The sequence below is a fragment of the Pollicipes pollicipes genome, unplaced genomic scaffold (assembly GCF_011947565.3).
Source record: "Pollicipes pollicipes isolate AB1234 unplaced genomic scaffold, Ppol_2.1 Scaffold_4295;HRSCAF=5057_pilon_pilon_pilon, whole genome shotgun sequence".
In the NCBI taxonomy this organism is placed as follows: domain Eukaryota; kingdom Metazoa; phylum Arthropoda; class Thecostraca; order Pollicipedomorpha; family Pollicipedidae; genus Pollicipes; species Pollicipes pollicipes.
This window is the reverse complement of record NW_023596461.1, coordinates 25430487-25456222: the sequence shown is the minus strand read 5'-3', so window position 1 is coordinate 25456222 and position 25736 is coordinate 25430487. Positions and strand designations below refer to the sequence as shown.

The 25736-nt window shown below is 60.7% G+C and overlaps 1 protein-coding gene and 1 non-coding gene across 2 annotated transcripts; both read right to left on the bottom strand.

Annotated features, from left to right (window-relative positions):
• Positions 1-423: 423 nt before the first annotated feature.
• On the bottom strand, positions 424-24933 carry LOC119097348 (nodal modulator 2). Its single transcript, XM_037220394.1, has 20 exons — positions 24781-24933; positions 24077-24176; positions 23150-23278; positions 22534-22692; positions 22049-22168; positions 21393-21448; positions 21252-21302; positions 20596-20707; positions 20073-20250; positions 19543-19681; positions 18718-18864; positions 18071-18302; positions 17183-17771; positions 16600-16697; positions 15522-15729; positions 15070-15208; positions 14104-14272; positions 3435-3518; positions 2844-2927; positions 424-444 (listed from the first exon to the last, which is right to left on the bottom strand). The coding sequence occupies exons 1-20, from the start codon at positions 24909-24911 to the stop codon at positions 424-426; spliced, it is 2946 nt and encodes a 981-aa protein (XP_037076289.1). The 5' UTR covers positions 24912-24933.
• TRNAV-CAC (transfer RNA valine (anticodon CAC)) lies at positions 19947-20019 on the bottom strand. Its single transcript has one exon. It is a non-coding gene; the product is annotated as a tRNA-Val (tRNA).
• Positions 24934-25736: the final 803 nt, after the last annotated feature.

The following is a 25736-nucleotide window of genomic DNA, read 5'->3' as shown; positions in this document are numbered from 1 at the left end:
ACAGCCAGATGGGAGCACACGGGCCGAGCGATGACCGGTGGCGAGCTCATAGCTCGCGGAAACAGAGACCCAGAGGCGGCCAGCGGGTAGCTCACAGGAGCGCCCACCACGTGCTGCTCAGATGGCTTACCGTAAGCGGTAGCAACAACGGCGACGAGCACGGTCAGCCTCATGGCGTCGGGGCCGGGAGGCGGCGGCTGCCGGCTGCTCCGGTGGCGCGAGTCCGGGCGCGGCTCCCCGGCGCAGTGACCGGTCACGGCGACCACCAGCCCCGCGCCGCCTCCCACACCAATCAATGGCACTTCCCATCTCTACGGAGACAGATCAACAGTGGGGCCGCATCCACGGCCGCCGTCGCCCCTGTGAATAATGTAGCCGGCTGATCGCCGAGGGACCTCACCGGGACAGTCAACGGCCACGCCATCAAGAGGCGCCGTGATCGACCTGATGACGGATCAGGTCATCACTCAGGACCTGACCAGCCGATGCTGCAAACGCTGAGATGACGGCTCCTTTGCACGTTAGGCGGTGGAATGCTCCACGTGTCTCCCTGGAAATAACCAGGCGCCGAGGCGGAGGCTGATTGGAAGCACATTGCCGTTCAGGAATGACTCGTGCATAGAGGGGTTTGGGGGCTCACATGCGACGGACCCGCGAGGTTCGCACGCGACATGCGTACGCCCGCTATACGGGTCAGTGCCGAGCGTCCCAATGGCTTGATATCACGAGTGTCGGATATAATCTGCATTTCATTGACAGTGCGCACGCCCGACGGAAAGCGTGCTTTGAACTGCTTTGGACGCAATATGAGCACGTACCACAGACAACATTCTTTTGAATTCAAGGGTGTCTCAAGATTCTCTTCAAATCTAATTGAAAGTGCTATCGCTGCAGCACGAGATATAGATCCACCTTCATCTGCTTCGCCACAACTGGCTCCGAGTGGGCGGCGTGGCTCGCGCACACATGTTATCATAGTCACATATACGCCTCCTCCTGGAGGACACTGTCTCCGCTGCAATCACAAGCCCTGACGGCGTCGCCGCCTCGCCGCCTCGATGATCGGGCGCGGACAACGTAATGGAAATCAAAATACGACAGACGGATATACGTGATAAATAACTCCAGGTCGAAGACCTAGTTCCCCGAGAACAGCCCGAGCACAGTGACGTCCGGCACTGAGTTACCGGTCACGCGGAGCAAAGCTATGGTGTAAAGTCCATCTGCTCCTGCAGCGGCCAGCTTCGGCGGCTCGTTAGCCGCGCAGGTACGGTAACGACCGCCGCTGGCCGCCCGTTCACCGGCCGCGCCGTGGCGTCACCTGCCCCCGCAGTCAAAGCGTCGCCCGCTAATTGGCCTGCCGCCCCGGCGCCCGTGCGCTTGTTCGCCGGCAGCGATCGCTGGGGCATCGGGCGATCACGGAGGCGGATCAGCCCCGGACGACGGGCGTTCGTTATTTCATCCGGCCGCCGCGGCCGGGAGCGGCGCGGTCGGACAGCACCGGCTTCCGCGACGGCCGCGCTGAGCGTGGGACGAGCGCGCCCCGCCGCAGCGGCGCGGGCTCCATCCCTTCAAGGTTTGCTCGTATGTTCCCTCGAGTCTTCGTGAATGGATGCAGCAGGCCATTAACCATAACGAGGATAAATTCAGCGCGGAGACGGTTTCGAGCGTATTGAAGGATGTTTCGTTCCGAGCCATCTCCCCGATATCTGACAAACATTCTGGCCGGCTATGCAGTTAGCTACCGATGAACCGCCGCCCGGCGCACTCGTCAGTGGCCCCCGCAGAGATCTCGGCCGGGTGGAGGGGCGCCGCCCGGGCCGCACCGCCCACCTCACCGCAGCCAGCCGTTGTCGGCCGTCACGCCACGCTCGTCATCAGGCCTCCAATATATGCAGCCTCCATCGATAGCCACGACACCACGTCAGCGATTACGGCCGGTAGGTACACAGTCGCGGTGGGCCAACACAAACAGGTCCGCACCGGGCTGGCCGGCGGCGGCGGCGGCGCCCACGTGCCACTGCCGCGCGGCCTGCTCGGACGCGACGCACGGCCGACGTGGCCGGGGGTGAGGCGCCAGCCGCCGCCGAATGACTGGGCGGCGCTCGGTGCAGACGTACGCACAGACACACGGACGAGCGAGTCATGCCGCCCCGCGGACACGATCAAAACAAATCAGCCGGAACGTATGTGATATACAGCCCACGCATACTCTGCCAGACTACGCCCACCACACCCACCACAGAGCACAGGACCCTCATCGAGCACACCATTGCAGCGACCACTCCTTGACACGTAACGAACGTTCCGATCACAGTCGCGCCGGCGTTCGGCCTCCGGTCAAATTTCCTGGCCTTCACCTAACGGTAACGGGCCGCACCATCACGCCGCCCGCCGCCGGCGTCACCGGAGCCGGACGCGCCGGCCGGACTCGCGGCGACCGGGCGCCAGGTAGCGGCCACGCAGCCGGCGCAGCGTCTCCAGACAGCGCCGGTGGTGGTTCAGCGCCAGCAGCAGCACCAGCAGCGTGAGCGGCAGCCCCAGCACGGGCCCGGCACCGAGCTCGGCGTCGGGCCGGCCGCCGCTCGGCCGCGAACTGGCAGCAGCAGGTGGTGCGCCGCCGCGTCCGCCGCAAAACGCCGCCTCGGACGGCCGCACGATGTGTGTGCTGGCGCTGAAGGGAGCACTCCAGCCGCGCCACGTACTGGCGGCCGTTCGCGCGGCAGCGGCGTCGGCAGCACGATGAAGGGGGCGCGGCCCAGCGGCTTGCGAGAGCCAGCGGCGCCGCCTCGCCGCCGTCGGCGGCCACCACCAGCCGCAACGAGGCCAGGTGCTCGGCCCGCCGCCTGCACGTGCACCGTCACGTCCGTCTCGCCCAGCCGGCGCACGGCCAGCAGGCGCACGTCCGCCACGTCGCCGTCCGTGACCTGCGGGCGGCGACCGGTCAGAGGAGCGACGCACGGGCCGGCAGCGCGGACACCGACGCCGCGCGGCCGCGCCAGCAGGGTCGGTTTTCGGCTGGCTCTGCATCGAAACGTCACCGGCGTGGTCACGTCCAACACCATGTGGCCACGCGATGGGCGCAATTATCTGATGGTGGCACCAGCCCGACAGACAACGGGGCCCCGCGCCTCCCACCCAGCACCAGACCAAAGCCGCGACACGGAAACCGCCGCCGATCTCATTCCCAGCGGTGCGGTACAGCGCTGTCAGCCTGACCCCATCCCAGCTGACGCGGCGGCGGTTGCTGTCGGCCTGTCGCCACCGCCACCACTGCCACCGCCGCCGCCGCCGCCGCATCACTCGTCGCTCCCGGCCAGCCCCGCTCCCGTCCGGGCGGCTCCGACCGAGGCGCGCTCAATATTTCAGACCGGCCGGCCCGCACGCGGCGCCGCTGAGCCGCGCGGCCGCCCACGCGGGCCGCGCTCGCCCACCTTGACGGTCTGCCAGTGCGGGATGCCGCGGGAGAACGCCGCGTTCGCCTCCGAGTCTGGCTTCAGCCGCACCGTGTACTCGCACTGAAACATAGCGAGTTCGGCGTTAGCATGGCCGACGGCCTGGCGCGGCTGCCGGCGCCTCGCACACACATGGAAGCGCGACAGCTGTTCGCCCCATGCATCACCAAACAGCGCGGGTCCTTTTTCAGCACACGATCAGAAGTCCGAGAGGTGTATGCAAATTCATCTCGTTATCGTCATACGAAGATGACGGCCGTGTTAATAAGCGGAAATGATTCACAAAGTGGGAAAATAACTTGGACGCAAGACGTTTGCGTGCTAGTTATTAGTGTGAAGGGAGTGCCGATTGTTCAGGTCATTTTGCGTCCCCGAAGTAAAACGTTGCTATGAGACCTTGAAACCACAAATTGTCCGGTGCGCTGTATCAGTTCGGCATCAGCATGTTGAGCTCTCGGGACCCGAATGCATTCTTGGCCGAGATGGGACAAGCCGCTTTGATGGTGGATGTGAAGACGCATTACAGCAAAACGCACTGAGTGCTGCAAATATTCCCAAAAACTCCTTATTATGACCGTTCATACTAAAATAGAAACAAGCTGGATGTGGTAACTTCAATCACAACAAAAATAAAAGTTCCCTCGTGCTCCAGGGTGCCGTATACCTCGACTATTCCGATTGCAGAAGCTTTCAAACTTGTAAATGGTTACTTCCGGACGACGGGAATAAAACGCCATCAGCGACGTTCTGCTTACGTGTCGCTTTCAGTGAAGACGTCCTTGCACCGAGGCCGCGCCCCTCAACTTTGACGACATTCGAGCCCGGGTGACTCGCTCGTGACCTTGTCACTAGGCATGAGAATCACCACCGCACCACCAGACACTGTGGTCAGCTCACGACCCCTCCGATACGCCCCGAGTATGGAAAGAGAAGTAATTGCCTGATCGTGACCGCATTTGATGATTTGCCGGCAACTACCCGCACAATGGACCCCGCACGTTCTGCGATCGAGGACAGACGCGGCCTGGTACGTGGACAGCTAGGTACCGATTAGGTGACCGACTTCTCGGCTTATATCACCATGCATGACCGCGTGTATACTTTGTGTTGTTTGTGAGCGTACAAATGAAAATACAAAATCAGATTACCCATGTTATTGTTTATACGTGTGCCCGACCTCCACGTGGGAAGGGTGGAGAGCTTTCAATGCGTTGTTCTACATAAAAACCTCGGTGGCATCGAAATATTTAACTGTCATGTTCAGCCCGGTATTCTAGAAGGCTCGAACCAAACACGCAGGCGCATCCCACGCCTTACACCTAAGAGTACGGCAGTGATGTTTTTCTGTGCCTTAATTCCAACCGCACGGTTGTGCCTGCGGCATCGCAACCCGCCGCAATCGATCAAATACCTTCAAAAATCCTAAGCATATAGCACAGTTGTATGATATATGATATAATGATATATGATATAATGATATAATGGTATGATAGCATAATATCTAATGATAATATGATGACACTAGGCCAGTTGAATTCAGACCTACATGCCTGCAGCAGACTCGCCCGCCGTCCCCGTCATGGCCATCTCAGCGCGCCGCTTCAAAGCTCGGGCTTGTTCATACCGTCGGGCTTAGTTGTGTCGCAGCAGACTCCCCCGCCGTCCGAGCCATGGCCACCCCAGTGCGCCGCTTCAAAGCTCGGGCTTGTTCATGCCCTCGGGCTTAGTTGTGTCGCAGCAGACTCCCCCGCCGTCCGAGCCATGGCCACCCCAGTGCGCCGCTTCAAAGCTCGGGCTTGTTCATGCCCTCGGGCTTAGCTGTGTCGGATGCAGACGTGGCAAGCACGCGGCTTGCTGGTCGGGAGGGAGGAAATGAGGGAGGAGAGGAGAGAGGGAGGGAGGGTCGTACTGGCAGAGGCGATGCCGAGATACCGCTAGTGCCACCCCGCCGCGGAGCGGCGGCATCACATTTATGTTGATATTGCAGATGTCCGATAGGTTCGGAAATTGAGGGGCGCATCAAACTGACGCTCTCACTGATGCGCTTCTGATGCGTGTTTACCTACTGCCCAAGTTGCCGTACAACGCACACTAGAGGACAAAATGTGCTCAACCCTTGTCATGTCCAATTTCAGCTGCGTGCCCTTGCGCAACAGAAAACACTGTTTAGCATTGCACACAACTGCCACAACCGGCGGCGATCATAGCGAAAGGTCCCAAGGATTACGGCATGGCTCACGTGCGTGACACGGGATAACACGAACCTAATCCATTTCCTTTCTGCCCCATCTCGAGCCACCTTCCGTGGACGGCGGCTGGTTCCACAACATATTTATATTATGTTATATTGGATGGTATACATGAATTATATCAGCTGGTCAAAAATCTGTCTTCTTATTCCGAGAGGCTCGCCAGTTAAGGAGCTACGCAAACTGGACGTCGCGCCACTCACAGAGCTGTTTGAATGCGGAAAGTGAGATAGCCGTGCCAACAGGCGGTGGTACAGCGACAGGTCAGGAGGTGGCGAATCCTCACATCCAGGGGCTTCATCTGTTTTCTCCCGTTATCTCGCCCACGCTGCACACGAAGTGGCAGAATACGGCGCACGACTTAAGCTCAGTGACACCATGACCCTGAGCTCACGCTTTGCGTATAGTGCAGTAATCACCAAACGATCGACGAAGCGGTCGAAACGTCGTGTCGGGTCGACACGGGCGTCAGTTTTCATTTAACTTCGCTGGGCGCCCCAGACCCAGCTGTCCTACGGAACTGCACCTCTTCTCTTCTGCCCTCGCCAGCCACATGGATATAACGACACGTCGGTGAGGCGATCACGCCGAAACACGGACCCGATCGAGCAGGCCGCCGCGTCGGGCGGCAGTCTGCTGACAGCGCCATTGCGGCCGGCCGCGGCGCGGTCCAGCTCGCTGGCTCAATCATCCGACCGGCCGACCCGCCCCTGCTGAGTCGATCATCGACACGGCGGGCCAAGGCCGGGGTCGGGCCGCGACACTGAGCCGCCGGCCAGCCATCACCGCCCGTGGCCGGCCATTAGCTCCCGACGGCAGTCAACGGCTCACACAGCCCGATCAGCCCACCTGGTACGAGCCCAGACGGCCAGGTCCCAGCCGGCTAACACGGCCGGATCAGTCCAGACGGCACGAGTCCAGACGGCCAGGTCCCAGCCGGCTCACACGGCCCGATCAGCCCAGACGGCACGAGTCCAGACGGCCAGGTCCCAGCCGGCTCACACGGCCCAATCAGCCCAGCGGTACGAGCCCAGGTCAGGTACCAGCCGGCTCACACGGCCCAATCAGCCCAGACGGCACGAGTCCGGACGGCCAGGTCCCAGCCGGCTCACAGGGCCCGATCAGCCCAGACGGTACGAGCCCAGAAGGTCAGGTCCCAGCCGGCTCACACGGCCGGATCAGCCCAGACGGTACGAGCCCAGAAGGTCAGGTCCCAGCCGACTCACACGGCCCGATCAGCCCAGACGGTACGAGCCCAGAAGGTCAGGTCCCAGCCGGCTCACACGGCCCGATCAGCCCAGACGGCACGAGCCCAGAAGGTCAGGTCCCAGCCGGCTCACACGGCCCGATCAGCCCAGACGGTACGAGCCCGGAAGGTCAGGTCCCAGCCGGCTCACACGGCCAGATCAGCCCAGACGGTACGAGCCCAGGTCAGGTCCCGACCGGCTCACACAGCCGGATCAGCCCAGACGGTACGAGCCCAGAAGGTCAGGTCCCGGCCGGCTCACAGGGCCCGATCAGCCCAGACGGTACGAGCCCAGAAGGTCAGGTCCCAGCCGGCTCACACGGCCGGATCGGCCCAGACGGCACGAGCCCAGAAGGTCAGGTCCCGGCCGGCTCACAGGGCCCGATCAGCCCAGACGGCACGAGCCCAGAAGGTCAGGTCCCGGCCGGCTCACAGGGCCCGATCAGCCCAGACGGTACGAGCCCAGAAGGTCAGGTCCCAGCCGGCTCACACGGCCCGATCAGCCCAGACGGTACGAGCCCAGAAGGTCAGGTCCCAGCCGGCTCACACGGCCCGATCAGCCCAGACGGTACGAGCCCAGAAGGTCAGGTCCCAGCCGGCTCACACGGCCCGATCAGCCCAGACGGTACGAGCCCAGAAGGTCAGGTCCCAGCCGGCTCACACGGCCCGATCAGCCCAGACGGTACGAGCCCAGAAGGTCAGGTCCCGACCGGCTCACACGGCCGGATCAGCCCAGACGGTACGAGCCCAGAAGGTCAGGTCCCGACCGGCTCACACGGCCGGATCAGCCCAGACGGTACGAGCCCAGAAGGTCAGGTCCCAGCCGGCTCACACGGCCGGATCAGCCCAGACGGTACGAGTCCAGACGGCCAGGTCCCGACCGGCTCACACGGCCCGATCAGCCCAGACGGTACGAGCCCAGAAGGTCAGGTCCCAGCCGGCTCACACGGCCCGATCAGCCCAGACGGTACGAGCCCAGAAGGTCAGGTCCCAGCCGGCTCACACGGCCCGATCAGCCCAGACGGTACGAGCCCAGAAGGTCAGGTCCCAGCCGGCTCACACGGCCTGATCAGCCCAGACGGTACGAGCCCAGAAGGTCAGGTCCCGACCGGCTCACACGGCCGGATCAGCCCAGACGGTACGAGCCCAGAAGGTCAGGTCCCAGCCAGCTCACACGGCCCGATCAGCCCAGACGGTACGAGCCCAGAAGGTCAGGTCCCAGCCGGCTCACACGGCCCGATCAGCCCAGACGGTACGAGCCCAGAAGGTCAGGTCCCGACCGGCTCACACGGCCCGATCAGTCCAGACGGTACGAGCCCAGAAGGTCAGGTCCCAGCCGGCTCACACGGCCCGATCAGCCCAGACGGTACGAGCCCAGAAGGTCAGGTCCCGGCCGGCTCACACGGCCCGATCAGCCCAGACGGTACGAGCCCAGAAGGTCAGGTCCCAGCCGGCTCACACGGCCCGATCAGCCCAGACGGTACGAGCCCAGAAGGTCAGGTCCCGGCCGGTTCACACGGCCGGATCAGCCCAGACGGTACGAGCCCAGAAGGTCAGGTCCCGGCCGGCTCACACGGCCCGATCAGCCCAGACGGTACGAGCCCAGAAGGTCAGGTCCCGGCCGGTTCACACGGCCGGATCAGCCCAGACGGTACGAGCCCAGAAGGTCAGGTCCCAGCCGGCTCACACGGCCGGATCAGCCCAGACGGTACGAGTCCAGAAGGTCAGGTCCCAGCCGGCTCACACGGCCGGATCAGCCCAGACGGTACGAGCCCAGAAGGTCAGGTCCCAGCCGGTTCACACGGCCGGATCAGCCCAGACGGTACGAGCCCAGAAGGTCAGGTCCCAGCCGGCTCACACGGCCGGATCAGCCCAGACGGTACGAGCCCAGAAGGTCAGGTCCCGGCCGGCTCACACGGCCCGATCAGCCCAGACGGTACGAGCCCAGAAGGTCAGGTCCCAGCCGGTTCACACGGCCGGATCAGCCCAGACGGTACGAGCCCAGAAGGTCAGGTCCCGGCCGGTTCACACGGCCGGATCAGCCCAGACGGTACGAGCCCAGAAGGTCAGGTCCCAGCCGGCTCAGGCGACGGCCGTCTGCTCCAGACGGCGGCCGGCCGCCTTCGGGGCGATGCACGCGGTCCACGCGGCCGGCGGTCCAAGCACGGATCGCATACCCAGCGACGCGTTCCATACCTCACGCGCGATTGCTTTACACACATGGGTACAATCACGCTGCATGAACCGTGCAGGCTGAACAACCTGCCATATCCCACTTCCACGAGCTTACCAATCGCAAGCCGAAGTAGGATGAGGGGCTTTCGTCCCGTGCGCTCAAGCCTTGTTCTGCGAAGGTTGCCACTATTCTCAATTAACTCGACGCAGTCTCACAGATCCACCTGTAGCGCGTTGAGTGCCGGCCTATTCATCCCGAGCAGATGCCTTGAAACGCGATGCCGTTCGGCCGGCTGGCGTCACCGCGGGGCGTGTGATGTTCACGGGCCCATCCATTACACGCGTCGTGAAACGCTCGCGCCATGATTTCAACGCGACCCGCAGCTGGTCGCGCGCCCCTAAATGGACACTAAACAATCCTAGCCCAACGGCTCAAGCACAGGCTGCTGTGTCCGGAAGCTGCGGAGACAGAGACGGACGGCGCGGGAGTGCCGGCCCGGGGCCTGGACTGCAACTGAGTGCCGGCCTGGAGCCTGGACTGCAGCTGAGTGCCGGCCTGGAGCCTGAACTGCAGCTGAGTGCCAGCCTGGAGCCTGGACTGCAGCTGAGTGCCGGCCCGGGGCCTGGACTGCAGCTGGGTGCCGGCCCGGGGCCTGGACTGCAGCTGGGTGCCGGCCTGGAGCCTGAACTGCAGCTGAGTGCCAGCCTGGAGCCTGGACTGCAGCTGAGTGCCGGCCCGGGGCCTGGACTGCAGCTGAGTGCCGGCCCGGGGCCTGGACTGCAGCTGGGTGCCGGCCTGGGGCCTGGACTGCAGCTGGGTGCCGGCCCGGGGCCTGGACTGCAGCTGAGTGCCGGCCTGGAGCCTGGACTGCAGCTGAGTGTCGGCCTGGAGCCTGGATTGCAGCCTGGTGGCTAGTGTCGTCCACGCAACGGGCTGGCTTCGGCTGGAGACATGGAAACGGGCAGAGATGCAGCTTGCCTGGGACCCACAGCGGTGTCCCAGCAGCCAGTACGGGAACGGCTCCTCCGGATCGCAGCCGACTCTGGCGAGGCGGCCTCTGACGCTGCAGTGACGTCACCAGCACGGAGGACGTGGCTGCGGCACGAGCCGACAGTATCCCATCTGTCGGACTGTGTACTGACGAACGTCAGTGGCATCGTCATTAGAGTCAAGTCACCACAACCTGGCCGAGCGCAAAATCCCTCCATGCCGACGCAACCTTAAACACCACAACACCACCGCGAAGCCCGGCCAGTGAAATTTTACCGCAGCAGGAATCAAAGCCAAGCGTCCCCAACAAGTGCTCAACACTGTCACACTGTCACTGTCACTGCGCCCGTTCCACCACGCGGGCAATACCCTATTAGGGTATGGAAAACTATTTCATTCAAAACGTCACTGCGATGCAGTCTGTGTTTATGTGTGTGTGCGGGGATCGTAGTGTTTGCGCTGCGCGTCCCGGAAACCAGAGGAACAGGGTTCGATTCCTAGCAGTGCCCGTTCTTCCTGCCAGGATGCAGGCAGGCGATGCCATATAGCCTCAGCAGGTGAGTACGTCATAAAGCCGCAATCACACGCGCACATGGCCGCATTACTACTCGGTTCTGGTGAAACGGGATCAGCTGCCTTTGGAAGTATATCTCACCAGAGCCGAGATATTGTTGAACAAAATGATCAGTACCATCGAACGCGTCTGTCATTCCTACAATTTGTTCGCCATCGTTTAAAAGCTGTGAAATCACAACTCAACATTTTCAATTACACCCATGTTTGATGCCGATCCGGCCAATTGCGGCGCGGCTGCTGATTGGCTGGCGGGGTGGGGAGAGCGCTCGGGGAGCTCTCGCGCCATAATCGGCGGGGTTGGGGCTCGAGCCCGGCTCCCAGTCACCACTTGCATTGCCTGGGGCAGCCCAAATAAGCGGGAGAGACTCCGCCGCGAGCTGACGCGAGCTGTTGATCGTGCTGTTAAAACCCAATAGCTCAGGACTGGCAAGTGCGGCGCTGCGGGGTCCCCCCTCCCCTCCCTCCCCATTCCAAGCGTGCTCAGCAAAACGCAGGGCCATACGGAGGTAACTTGAAATTGGAGCAACATTGCAATACCGTGCAATCGACACGTAAGTGAAGCTATTACCGGTAACTGACGTCAGGCCCACCCGCCGGCGATCTGACCTCACGTAGTACAATGTCGGGCACCATGGCCGTTGGGCCGACGCTGGGGGCCAAGACGCGACAGTGGTCTTGCCATATAGCCTCCGGTCATACAAATGCCCGCAAATCACAGGTGTGATGGAAACACATGGTTGTCTTTGGCTCTCAGGCATGGCCTTGACAGCCTCAACTTATGTTTGAGCTTGACAAAATAGACACAGTTGGTCGAAAGTTTGGGAATCCCGGTAAAAACGCCGCGTTTCGTGCCTGTCGTGTGTGAGCCTTCCATTACTGGGCTAATCTCTCGAACCCGCACGCACAACTTCCCCATTACCGGCATGATTACACTCCACTGTCCAAACTCTACTCACCTCACATGAGCCACACATCTTTTAAAAAACACAAACAAGCAGCAACCATCACCTATCCACAAGGAATTTACTCCCACCATGTTCCAGAAAGAAATTGCGTACTCTCGGCGATCAGCTAACTGCATGGGGTACGCATGACAACCGTGCTACCCGTGTCCCAAAACGGGAATTATGCTATTTCAAACTATCGCAGTTGATTCGCATAAACAGGCCTATGCGACAGCCGACGGAACGGAAAGTCACGCTCATTACACAGGCCTGGGAATAACAAATTCCCGGGAATAACAAATTCCTGAGATGAAACAAACCCCAGGCCATTTACCCCACACCCACCCACAGTAGGCTTCAGGACACTAACACCGCACCCGCCGATAGTCGGCTCCAGGACACTAACACCGCACCCGCCGATGGTCGGCTCCAGGACACTAACACCGTACACATCGATGGCTCCAGGACACCGACACCGCACCCGCCGATAGTCGGCTCCAGGACACTAACAACACCGTACACACCGATGGTTCCAGGACACTAACACCACACCCAGCGATCGTAGGCGGGAGTCGGAGCGCTACAGCTGAAACGTGTCGAAAAGACGGCAACTCGATACCATCACTGGATGGGAGACTTTCCTCCCGGGCCGACTCTGAAGGTTGCTGGACGCTGATATGCCTCACCCCTCACATTGGGAAGGCATTTCATTGCCACGCGGCGCCCTTACGACCACAGATGGCCGACAAGGAGGTGGGTTCGAGCCATCCAGCCACATGTGAATCACTCCTGCGGGTACCGGCCCAGCTCTGCGTGCCATCCTATCCCGAAGTTGACGCGGCCTGACCACAAGTTTGGCTGGCAATGACCTGCGCCCCGCCGCCAAACTCGCACGCCTTTGTCGCCCGCGTCACCGTCGGCCCAGACGGTCTCCAGACGCGCAGCACGTACAAAACTCCGCGGCGGGACAATGCCAAGGGGCCCTGAGCAAACGGCACACCTCGTCACGGACCATGTCAGATCTATACGCCATGGCGTCGCTTTACACAAACGAATGCGCCTTGATTGGGACCGAGGGCACCCGAAAACAACTTTTAGAACTATTCCGTTTCGTGAAAATTCCCTTGCTTTTAGATCATGGCATTGTTAAACAATAAAAATATACATCTATCGGCGAATATCAGTACCTAGGACTGTGTTCTGGCATTATGCCTTTACGTTGAACGAATGTTTGCACTTTCTTTATTAGGCGGCAGGGGAAGTGACGGAATAACGATGAACGACTGACGGGTATGGGACCTTTTTATGTGTCGGTGGTGCCCAAAAGAATGAAATGTAAGCGATCCAAACGAGCCATTCCTTCCTTATTCTAGCCCATTCCACGCATCAAGTTATCACAAAGGCAACAAATCCAGCTCGTGCAAGGAGAAATGGTGTACACCTTTGCATTGGACGGGAGTTTTAGGGTTCGTCGACTACGATAGTCACTTTGCCAAAAATGTGCATAATCGGTAACATTTCTGTACTTTGGTACTGAGTGCTGTCACAAGCGCGGATCCAAGGAGGGGGGGGGGGGGGGAGGGGCCGGGGCAGCCAGGCCTCAACTCCCCAAGACGGGCAAAACATGAAGGATCTGAACTTTACAGAAAATCTAAGCAGCCTCCTCTTGAAAGTTTGTTCTAGAGCACTCCTTGGGGTGAATGGAAGCACAGTCGGTAAGTTTTTTTTCTCAAAAAGCATGATATCTGTTTGGGTTTTGGTCCCTAAGCCTGGGTTTGCTCCTAAGAGGCAGCCTCCTGGGCGAGCCTTCGTCATCTTCCGCAGCCACCTAAAACGTTCAGTTCGTCGGAGTCTCAACAGAACACACGTAACCTTTAAATTTAGACCACGTTGTGCATTGCACGCTGTCAGTGTAGCAGTTCTGCTTTGAATACATGCGCCATGTTTAGCACCTAATGTACGCCTAGTCGTACACAAAATCAGAAACAGCCTGAACGGTATGTGAGCTGTACAGCGACCTGCGCAGTTGCTCTCGCAGATGACCACGCCACGGCAGCACAGCGCCCTACCGACTGCGAGTCCGCTGCGCCGTAGCGCAGGTGAGGCCAGCGGTGTCAGCGGCATCAGCAGTGTCGGCGGTGTCGACGGTGTCAGCAGTGTCAGCGGTATCAGCGGTGTCAGCGGTGTAAGCAGCGTCAGCGGTGTCAGTGTCAGCGGTGTCGTCAACAGCGTCAGCGGCGTCAACAGTGTCAGCGGAGTCAGCGGTGTCAGTGTCAGCGGTGTCAACAGTGTCAGCGGCGTCAACGGTGTCAACGGTGTCGGCAGTGTCAGCGGTGTCAGTGGTGTCCCGCCGGACTGAGTGCCAGACGGCGGCCGCGCCCCCGGCCGTGCGGGGGCGGCGCGGCTGGAGGCGCGGGGCAGGCTGGCGCCCATCGTCCGCCGCCGTGGGACGGCGGTCGGCTCTGACCTGGGGTCGCAGTCCGCGGATACGCAGGGCGCCGCCCGGCTCGCTGGCCGCCTCCTCCTGGTGGTGCTGGCAGTCGGCGCCGGCCACCGCCTCCACCGTCACGCCCGGCTCCGGCTCGCCCGTCACGGACGTGACACGGCCCCGCAGGCTGTACGCCACTCGGCGGCCGCTGGAGGGCGACAGAAGCTGCGTGAGGACAAGCCGACATCCACACCTCAGCCACGAACACACAGCCAAAGCACCGGCGGACAAGCTGGAATGCGTGAGACGTGTGGAGCACCGCTCCAGTTCTCGCCCCGGCCGCTGTTGTGACCTCAGCGGCGCGCCGCCGCCGGCCCGTCCACGTTCGCCGCCTGGTCGGCTGTCGGCCCAATCCCGCCAAACGTCACTCTCGTCCCGCGGACCAACGCGGCAACGGCCAAAGTGCCCGCCAGCCACGGAGAGCGTCGGCCTGTCAGCAGACGAGATGTACGGCGGGGAAATGCGGCGCCCACAAGGCCCAGAAAACATCCGGCGTCCGGTGGTGCGTGGGCGGCGGGCCCGCGGCGCACGGCCGCTCCCGGCGCTCTTCACTGGCCTGGCCGGATGTGACCTCCACTGACCAACGGTCACCTGCGGCGTGGCGCCCTCCATTGACCCGATGGTCTGAACCTGACCTCCACAGGCATGTTTGTAATAGTAAGAAAGGGAACGCGACGTACGTTGCCATGTGCCCTGGCACCCCTTGCCAGCCACTGTCATGATCATACTAGCTCCCAGGGGCCACGGCGTAACCGGGATTCGAACCTGACTCCACCCTCCCCCCCCCCCCCCCCCCCACGTGGGACCTGAAAACGTTAACTACTCGGACATGACCTGCCAGCTGCCCCAACCAACCTGACGGCCTGGTCTGACCTGAACTGCGCCGAGCTCTCGTCCGGTCTCCACTGACCTGACCGTCAACTCCAGCGCGGGCCCTCCACTGACCTGACGGCCACCTCCAGTGTGGCTCCCTCTGCGATCTCGGCCATTTTGGACGGCGGCGTGAACTCGTACTCCTTCATCATGGGCCGGATGAAGTACTGGCCAGGGCTGAGCGACAGGAATGCCTGTCTGCCGTCCTCGTCTGCGGACGGGCGGCGGAGGGGCTGGTCGGCGGACGGACGCGGGCTGGTCACACGACAGCCCGGTACGCCGACAGCGGCCGCCGTCCTCACCCGGCTCATGACCCCACAGAAGGAGTGACCCTCTGACACGTGTCGAAAGACGGGGAAAACGGACAGCACGAATGCAATAGAGATAGGAGAGTGGGGGAGCAGGTACGAGACACACACAAAACACGGGCAGACAATGGCAGTGACAAAGGCATGCACGAAGACAGCCCCAGATGCGGAGGCGCCACAAACAGACCCAGAGGCGGGACGGCGCGCGCCACTGACCGGTCAGACTGTTGCGCCGGTAGTCCTTGCCGCCGGACACGGACACCAGCACGCCGCCCAGCGGGCCGCCCTGCTCGTCCGTCACGCGCACGCGCAGCTCGGCCAGCTTGCGCGCGCGGAAGTGGCCGTGCCGCTCGGTGTGGCTGATGACGTAGCCCTCCTTCTCGGCCGTCACCTGGTACTGGCGCTCCGGGTGGAGGGGTCCGATCTGCGGAGGCCGGCAGGCGGCGGTCAGCGTGCTCCGTGGCTCGGGCGGCGACACCAGCGCACAGCGGCCGCCCAGCAGCCGCGGCGGCCGGCAGGCGGCGGTCAGTGCGCTCCGTGGCTCGGGCGGCGATACCAGTACACACCCGCTACCCACCAGCCGAAGCGGCCGGCAGGCGGCGGTCAGTGCGCTCTGTGGCTCGGGCGGCGACACCAGCGCACAGCGACCGCCCACCAGCCGCGGTGCCAGACCGTCCACACGCTATACAGCTCGGCTTTAGCGACACTGGCACAAATCCGCACACGTTGGAAACCAGGATTGGAAGCGGCCGGCGGCAAGTTTCCGCCGGCCGGATTTTACTGATTAAAACCGGCTGGCAGAAACTACTGGTGGCAAAAACTGACAGACTCTGGCAGAAACTCAAGTGCTGCAAAACGTCTTATAAGCCATTGGAGCAGAGCAGAATAGCACAATAGCAAAACAGCAAAACACATGATATTTTAAGCAATGTGTGTTAGTGATGGCATGGTACATTGAGCATTAAGAAAACCAGGGCACGAACAAGGACTGGCCAGAAAAAGCTAGCATATCAGAAGTTGCACGGAATGTTCATGGATAGCTCATTAGTTAGTCATCAAGCAATACAAATATTTCTCATCCATTCCTGTGATTATCTAACTCATAAGTAGGAGTGGAATTACAAACCCGGGGCACCTAAAAACTGTAACCTAAGCCAGACAAAACAAGCTGGAAGAATTCAAACTATCGACAGTAAAACCCACAAAACTTGTAGCATGTTCGCACTATTGAATAATACCAAGAGTGCATAGTCATTGTACGAAGAGAACGTGACCACAGGCACGGCCCACTGACCTGGTAGGTGCCGCGGCTGTCGGTGACCGCCGACACCGGCTCCATCTCGGCGGCCGACACCGTGACCCGAGCGCCGCCCAGCGCCGGCACGATCTGACCTGGGATGGGCGGTGGCGCCAGGTTACCGCAGCCCGGCGGTCACCGCCCACACAGCGACGAGTCACTGCTGCGGCCATCACCGTCACACTGCTGCGGCCGTCACACAGTCCACACAGCGACAAGTCACTGCTGCGGTCGTCACACGGCCCACCCAGCGACGGGTCGCTGCTGCGGCCGTCACACGGCCCACACAGTGACGGGTCACTGCTGCGGCCGTCACACAGCCTACGCAGCGACGGGTCTCTGCTGCGGCCGTCATGCAGCCCACAAAGCGACGGATCACTGCTGCGGTCGTCACACAGTCCACACAGAATCAGGTCAAGGATGCTACCGACCTCCACCGCGCCGCGTTCCGACAACTGCCACGGACCGTATTCACCAGCCCCGACGCCGTTCCCACCACGACGATGTGGTGGTGGCCAGACTGCCACCAGGACACCCCGCCCGTGACATCGATCACCGGCCGACCGGTGGGCACGCTCACCGCTGATGAAGGCGCCGCGGCGCGCCTGGAAGGCGACGGCGTCCGGCAGGCAGTCCTCGCCGGCCGTGATCTGGTGGTACGTGGGCGTGAACAGCAGCGTGTCCGACTGCGGCTGGAATGTGAGCACCTGGCCCGGCCGCGCCGACACAGAGAAGCGGTGCAGGCGCCGGTCGGCCGAGCTTGTCTCCAGCTCGCGCGCCTCGGCGTCCACCGACAGCCGGACGCGCACGTCGTCGGACGCCTGCTCGCAGCGCACGGCGCCGCTCACCGCGTGCGCCTGCGCGCGCAGCTCCAGCGGCGCCGGCGCCGCCGTGTCGGCGCGCACCCGAGCCTCGGCGAAGGTGTGGCAGCCGCGCGGCTCCAGCCAGTAAGCGCCGGCCGTCGGCACGCACAGCCGGTTGGAGCCCGTGGTCAGCTGGGTCTGGCCGGCGGAGGCCGCCGGCTCGCCGTCGGCCGGCCGGTAGTGGAGCGCGGTCGGGTGTGAGGTGACCACGGTCAGCGCGTACCCCGTCTGGGCCAGCCGCACGTCCGACACGTCACTGACGGTGACGGTGACCGGCACAGAGGCCTCCTGCCAGCACCACTCCTCCTGCCGACACAGCCAGGCTCGGTCGTAGGTCACACACAGACAACCCGTCAAGTTACACCCGCCGGGCACAGCTGTCATGCCCAATAGTCGCGGTGCGCGGCAACAAGGACAGGAAACCACTGCAGCGCCGACGAAAAAACTCCAACCCCAAACGTATCTCGAACCATGAACCAGACCAGGCATCTACCGGGGTACAGCGTCACCCAGTACCTGGCGACACGCCACAGCAGCAGTCGCGACAGGCGTGCCCCAGCGGAGCCCGGCTCTCCTCGCGTGCCCCGCCGTCGCCGTCCACCGACCTTGACCGGCGCCACGTCGTACTGTCCGGGCAGCACGTCCTCGAAGCTGAAGCGGCCGCCCTGGTCGGCGACGGCGGTGCGCGGCGCCAGGCCGTCGGCCGTCAGTGTCAGCGGCAGGCCGGCGCACGGCTGCCGGCACGCCACGGCGCCGGAGACGCGGGCCCGGAACGGCGACAGCTGCACGCCGCTGACGGGCGCCGACACGGCCAGCTCCTGCTGCGCCGAGCCGAAGCTGCCGGCCGGCCGGCCACGTCAGGTCACGACCAGGCCGGTCAGTCTCCGCCGGTACGCCGGATGGCGGGCTGACGGTTTGTGTGGCAGCACACAGCGACGCAGGCGTGTCAGACAGGCGGGGCGCGCGCCTCACTGCGAGTCGGGCCATGGTGACACGCCTCCACGGCACGCCGGCGGGCGTCCGGCGGCGCAGCCGGGGGCTGGGCGAGCGGAGTGTTACCGGACAGGACGCCCGCCATCCCACAGCGCAGCCGAAAGCCCATGGTACCCAGCCCACGGCCCTCAGTCCCACGCCACAGCACACGACCCACGATCCAAATAACACAGCCCTCAGCCCACCATTCCCGCAATGTAGCTGGCAGCGAGTGGTGCCGGTACCCCGGCCAAGAGGCCGACGGCGGCGGGAGGCGCACCTGAGACCGCGCCGCTTCTCCTCGTCCGACACCAGCACGCGCAGCCGGTAGGTGGCGGGCCGCACGAACAGGCAGAAGGCGCCGTCGGCCTCCGTGGTCGCCGTGTGCGCCGCGCCCTGCGGGCCGGCTTCGCGCAGCTCCACGGTCCTGCCGGCCGGCGGCACGCCCCGTCACCGCTGGAGCCGGACGGACGGGCGCGACCGGCGGCCCGCTCGCTCACGTCCCGTCCACGGCAGCCGCGCCTTGTGCACGGTGACACGCATGCCAAATGTCATGGCATGGCACGCACGCCATTATTGCGCTCCAACAACGGCATGTCACGACAGTGCCTGCATACGTGAGAAATGTGTGCCGAAAGAGGATGAATTCCAGTAAAAAACGACCTGATAAAAATGGATGCAGCGGGATACGGTGAAAATTATCCAGCCGCGCTCGAGAACGCTACTGCGGGATATGTGTAGCAAACCAGACAACTGATTATCCGATCTCATGAATTGTACAATCCCAACACGCAAACACACGCACATTGATCGACCACGTCTAGTGGATGGTGATGACGATTTGATGTTTTCGGGCGCGCAGATATCACGGCCACGTTACGCCCGTAACTGTTATTCAAGCTGTGCTATGCTTTAACTAGCGAGGAGTAAATATACATGAATCTTAACATCCCTTACAGGCTGGTCTGCGTGTAACAATGCAGAATCCGTTCCCAACATGTCGCAAGGAGTCCAACACTCAGCCTGTCGTCCAAAATGACACCCCTTGTCGTTACTCCCACGTCCCTGGACATGTGGAGACAAGTCGGCGGCGGGCCGACCCTACCTGGGCCCGGGGGCGACGCCTTCAGGCAGGTCGGCCAGCTCCACCCGGCCGCACACGCGCAGACGGGCCGCCACCAGGTCCGGCAGCACCGGCGACGCCGGCGACACGGACACCGGCCGCGGCTCGAACTGCACTGCCTCTGCGGAGCGCCGCGTCCCGAGCGTCGGAGGCGGTGGTCAGCGGCAGGCGCGGCACTCCGCGGTACTCCGGCCACCATCCAGGGTGACAGTACGACGCTCATGGGCCCGCACCAGCATCGGCTACCGCCCAAGGCGATACAAAGACAAAATGGCGGGGTGCGTATCACTAACGAAGGCCGATGAAGGAACACCAGGTTTGCATCACCACACGTCCATAACTACATCGTATTCATGCTGAGACCCAGGCCGCACAGTTCAAAAGCATGTTTCCGCCCGGGCTCGAACCGGGGACCTTCCGCGTGTGAAGCGGACGTGATAACCACTACACTACGGAAACACCCGACAGCCGCCGCCGTCTCCAGCGGCCGGGCCCAGGTGTCCGGGACGTACCTGCCTCCACCGTCAGCTGGTACTGGCCTCGCGTGACGCTCTCCATCACGTATCGGCCGTGGGCGTCCGTGACGGCCACGGGCCGGCCGTCGAGCAGCACGGCGGCGCCGGCCAGGCCCAGCTCGGTGCCGCCCGACACGGAGGTGAGCAGGCGACCACTCACGGTGAAGCCCACCACCTGCCGGCAGCAGGGCGCCCAGCTGACGGTGGCGCACCGGCTGAGACCAGCACCACTTAGCCGTCGCGCTGCTGCGACAGCTGGCCGACACCGAGCACTTGCAGACCATGCTCAATTGAGATGAGTGCTCAGATGAATCTGTTTCGCCGTTTCTATCACCAGGTGTGAAGCATATGTGTTCTTACTTTTGTGTTCAGTGTATGAGGCGCGGACACCGGAAAAGCCATATTGTAGAGGATCCTACACACAAATGATCTATCTATCAATGTTACAGAGGCACCCACAGTGCAGCAACTAGTGTGTGGCACGCACAGGGACACTGCGTCCATTCCAGTGCAAACTGACCTGGAATGGCGTCGGCACAGCGGCGCTGCCCTGCGCCACGGTGACCTCCACCTCGGCGGGGCGCACGTCGAACCGCGTGTTGGGGCTCACGTACACCGGCACCACCGTGTACCTGCGGCGATTGGGGTCACACAATGTACGCCGGCACTAACGTCTACCTGTGGATGAAAGCTGGGGGGGGGGGGGGGCTCACTGCATGAAGACACATGGGCAGTGGGGTACACACATCGGCCACGTGATAACGACCCTATGACAGAGTGACACGCGATGCCTCTTGACTGTCAACTAGTGGCTCCTATTCATCCTGTGTATGCATGCTAACATCAACTCAAATCATATTGCCAGAGAACACGGTGAGGGGCCGCGTAGTTGCACGCACTTGATGATTTCAAGCATCTTTGTTGTGCGGGTGCGGCGCACTAAGACGCAAAATATTTTGAGTACCTTACCTGACTATGAACGCTTGTTCACGAGGCCACGTCAACGTGAGCGTAACACCAGACACCAGTGGGAGCCCATGAAAGCACTGGAGCACATTACAGGTCCCACCAAACTGCTGGGGACATACACGCCATACTGCACACCCTGAACACCGCAGCAGGAAGTCAGGGATGGCACGCATCCACGGCGGCGGCAGCGGCGGGGCGCTCACTCACGTGCCGGCCGGCACCACCGGGAAGAGGAAGCGTCCGGCGGCGTCCGAGGTGACGCGGCAGAGCGGCGGTGCCAGGCCGGCGCGCGCCGTGTACCCCGGCAGCGGCGAGGCCTCGCAGCCGAGCAGCGGCGCCGCCTCCGGCCGCCGGCCGTGCAGCACTAGCGTCACGTCCGGCACCGGCTCACCAGCATTCACCACCTGTTGGCGCGGCGGCGCTGCTCGCGTCACACGGACATGTGTGATGACTGGGCGGGGTCACATAGGGTGCACGGTTACAGAGGCTGCATGAGATCACATATGCTGAAGGGTATCACAGGGTGCAGTCACTGGGCATAGGATCACAGGGTTTGGGAATGCAGGAGAATGTTGTGATGTTTTTGCCACGCAGGCAGGTAATGTAACCACAGATGAGTAACAACACAGGCCATACAGTGACACATGCAGGGTGCCGATCATATAGGGTGCATTGTCACAGGACCAAACATGACTGCCAGGTCATGCAGGGTGATGCGGGGTGTAAGATTACGGCCATGCCACAGCCACACACTGGACAGTGCATGGTGTCTGGTCACTTTCCATATGCACAATTGCTGCATTGCTATCTCATAGCTGCATGCAGCATACATCATGACAGCATTCTAGACTGGATCAATGTATGATTTGAAGACACACTAGCCAGAAGCCTGACCAGAAGCCCATCAGCAGACAAGATGACACCCGACATCACAAACATACACATCGGAGGCGCCACTGTTGAGCCGGCGTCCGCGGCCCGGTCTCTCAGGAGTCATCACCTACCTGTCCGGAGAGGTCGAAGCCAGCCACGGCCAGCTGCTGACCCACGTCGCCGTTGTCTCCGCGCACAGAGACGCTGGTGCGGCCCCTGGCCAGCCGCCACACCGGGTGGCTGGCCGTCACCTGGCGAGGCGACAGGTGGCATCAGCGGCCACCGCCAGGCCCAGTACACACACACACACAGGTCACAAATGGGGGCGTAGAGGCGGGCTGAGGCGCCGACTGGCGCACAGTCACGGAAGCTGCCCTGGCTTAACAAGTCCCGCACAGTCACAGGAGTGGCCCCGGCTCACAGACTCATGCACACGTTTGCCATTATCGTCTTGCCACACAATAGCAGGCGACTGCCTTATTGTCACCGGAAGACAGAGTAACAGGGGGCGCGGCGCAAACCCGAAGGGATGGGGACGCAAAAATCCGTCTGCACCCCAGCCACCAGCCAGCACCCGGTGAAGCCAGGCCGGGGGAGGCGCGGCGGCGGATGGCACCTCGTAGTCTCCGGCTGGTACGGGGCTGAAGGTGAAGCGGCCGCCGGCGCCGGAGGTGGTGCGGCTGTGCAGGCCGGCCGCGTCGCCGCCGGCCGCCGCCGCCGCGCTCAGCGTCACCGTCACACCGGCCGGCCCGTTCGCCGAGCCCAGGCTCACCACCTGCCGGCGGCAAAACACCGCTGACGCAGACGCTTCAGGGTACCGCCAGACACGCGCTCCCTGTTCCGTGATATATCTCGAGATGCGTTCGCAATGACTATCGGTCTTATTGTTCAGATGGGCGAACAGCGGCTAAGGAACGTCATGGAAACAGCTCGAGAATAAATCACAATCTGTGCATGTCAACCACGTGAATTATATTCAGTAAGAACAATGACACCATGCAAATAACTGCGCTTCACTTCCGATACACCTGGTACGTTAGGTTTACATCCAGCGGCGACATTTTGGCAGATATTCATCAGACACTAGCCCAGGGTTGATCTCCCTCAGCGTGTGTGGCCGCGGTCGAGTCAGCGCCTCCTTCGGCGCCAGCCCAGCATTGGCGCACACAGCGGTCGACTGCCGCCGGGGCTGGTGCCCGGCCCCAGCTGTGTGGCCAGCTGGCCCGTCCCACCTGGCCGGTGACGCCGAAGCCACGGAAGCTGAAGTCGATGTCCTGCCCGGCCGAGCAGCGGTCCGTCTGACCGTCAATCGCCAGCGCCACCTGGGACGGCTCGAATGTCCAGCCATCTGGAGGCTCAATCTGCACCCCACCAGGTCATGTCAGATCATGCCCAGTCAGCCACACTGGCCAACAGCACCAAGCTCAATATCTACAATGGCACAATGCTTATTTTGGTTAGGGAGGCAGTTCTCAGCAGCTGATGACCAGCTGCTCAAAGCTGCATTCACAAAACTGTGATGTTTTTGAAAGAAAAAAACATTGTTGTTTTCCATCTGTTGTCAAGTAAAGCATAGTCAGTTTGTGGGCTAAGTAGTTAGACCACAACCAATGGGATCCAAAAAGGCAACAAAGACTCATGCATTTCTAAATCACAGCATACCACTCATTGCTGATGCACTGTCAGCACTGACTGACCACCTCAATTAGTGCTGGCTTAGTCACAGGCACAATATGTGGTATCTATCCCCCAAAGCCTGGTTTATGCATTCACCACATCAGGTCAAAAGCTCCATAGCAAACAAACGGTCTGCAGATCAGTTCTAGCCCAAGCTTCCATGGTTTTCATCCCATGCCCTTTCACACATATGCAAAGCTCTTCATCAGGATCTCTTCATGGAGTATTGGGATTAGATCGGACCTGGCCTAGACCAGACCAGACCAGACCAGATCAGATTGGACCAGACCAGACCAGACTGGGCCAGACCAGACCTGACCTGACCCCAGTGGGTCAGTCAGCAGTCCACTTGCTGACAAAACAGTTGAACACATGATTTCAATTTGGACCCAAACAAGCAGGCAGTTTGAAACTCTCCCACAGCAGCACAAAATAATGCTTTAAAATGTCTGCACCACCACAAAATAATACTTCATACACACCTTGATAACATAGTCACCCTTGTCATACACTGGCATGAAGTAGTAGCCATTATTGGGAGCACAGTCTGTCTGGTACTTCAAGCTTCCTTGTTTGGTATATCTGAAATAAATGTCATTGTTATGTGCCAGATCCAAGCACAGCAGTACAAGTACAGTGGTTTTGGATTCAACATCACATTCTAGAGACATGAAACCATTGCTTTAGACTCTGACTTTGCGGCCCCTAATTTGGAAGCCAGTAAAGTTAGAGACCAGAAAATTGGCTTTGGCTTTGCCTCAGGCAATGATGTTGAATGAGGTAAGGCTGCAATGCGTAGATTATTGGTTGTTTGATCACCACTAAATGCCCACATCGGTCCCCTTGTTGACACTATGACTTATCATATGGCTACAATGTGGACCCGAATGGCCTGTCAGGACTAAAAACGTACACAAGCAAGCTTAACATAATGATTCACTAGTAACTCACAAAACAATGATTCATAATTAATAAATGTTCACTAGTTCCAAGTAAAGACCCAGCAAGAGTCACACCCTTGCAAAACACAGAAAGCATTATACAGCCTCACAAGGCATTATATCAAAAATAAACCAAGCCAGCTATGCATGTCTGAAGAGGAAATCATCCCCCAATGCCTGCAATTAACGTGACCATTCGGCGTTGCGGCAATCAGCAATTCGCGCAAACCACCAATCTTACTCACAGCTTAACTTGAACCTTGGAGTATTCGATATCAACAGAGCTTCTCAAAAACCCACCACATCCTAAAATGTCATCTGACCAGCTTAATGAAACAAGACACGAAAATATCAGAGCTAAAGCCCAGCCACTCATCGCTCCCCCAAGAGCCATTTTCGCCACACCGGCTGCTTTTATTCAAGGGCCGTCATATCGCAGCAGGAACAGACAACCTTCCACCGAGCTTTGATGTCACAGGAGCAATGATTACCATACGCGGCCGCGTATATTAAGGTCAAAATATGCAGGAAATATTGACTGATCAATAAAGTAAGCCTGCTCATATAGCAGGAGTGGTGCAACAGGCGGACAGAGGGCACAGGGGACATTTTTTCCCCTTTGCGGCAGGCAGAAAGGCAAGAGTTGGCTGCCACCAAAAAGCAAAAATTGGGAGTCCGTTTTGGCTATCGTAAGGCATTGCAGCTGCACGAAGGGTGCCGAAGTTCAGATCAAGGGGGCCTCATAACTGAGCTAGAGGGTGATAAATCGTGCTTAGAGGACCGTTTGATATATCAAGAGGCCCGTTTTTTGGGTGCTAAGGTCACTTTTGTGGATAAGGTAATCAATTCTGGTTTGGGAGGCCCAATGTTGTGTTAAGGAGGCCCCTTCGCCGGCTCGGAACGCCCCATTTTTGGTTAGGAAGGCACCCTCTATATTCAGGAGCCCTCATTTCTGGAACAGGAAGCCCCTTTCATGCATCAGACGACCGCGGTTCCAGATCAGGATACCTTGTTTGGTAAAAGCGAGCCCCTTGGCTAGATTTGGAGGCCCCTTCTTGAATCATAAGCATTGTTCTGGCTTACGAGGCTTATCTATGGATTGAGAGGACCCTTCTGGAACAAGAGGTGCTGTTTTAGGTTAGCTTGACCCTTTGCTGGAAAAGTAAAAGGGCCCCACTCTAGATTTGTTGAGCTGTCGACA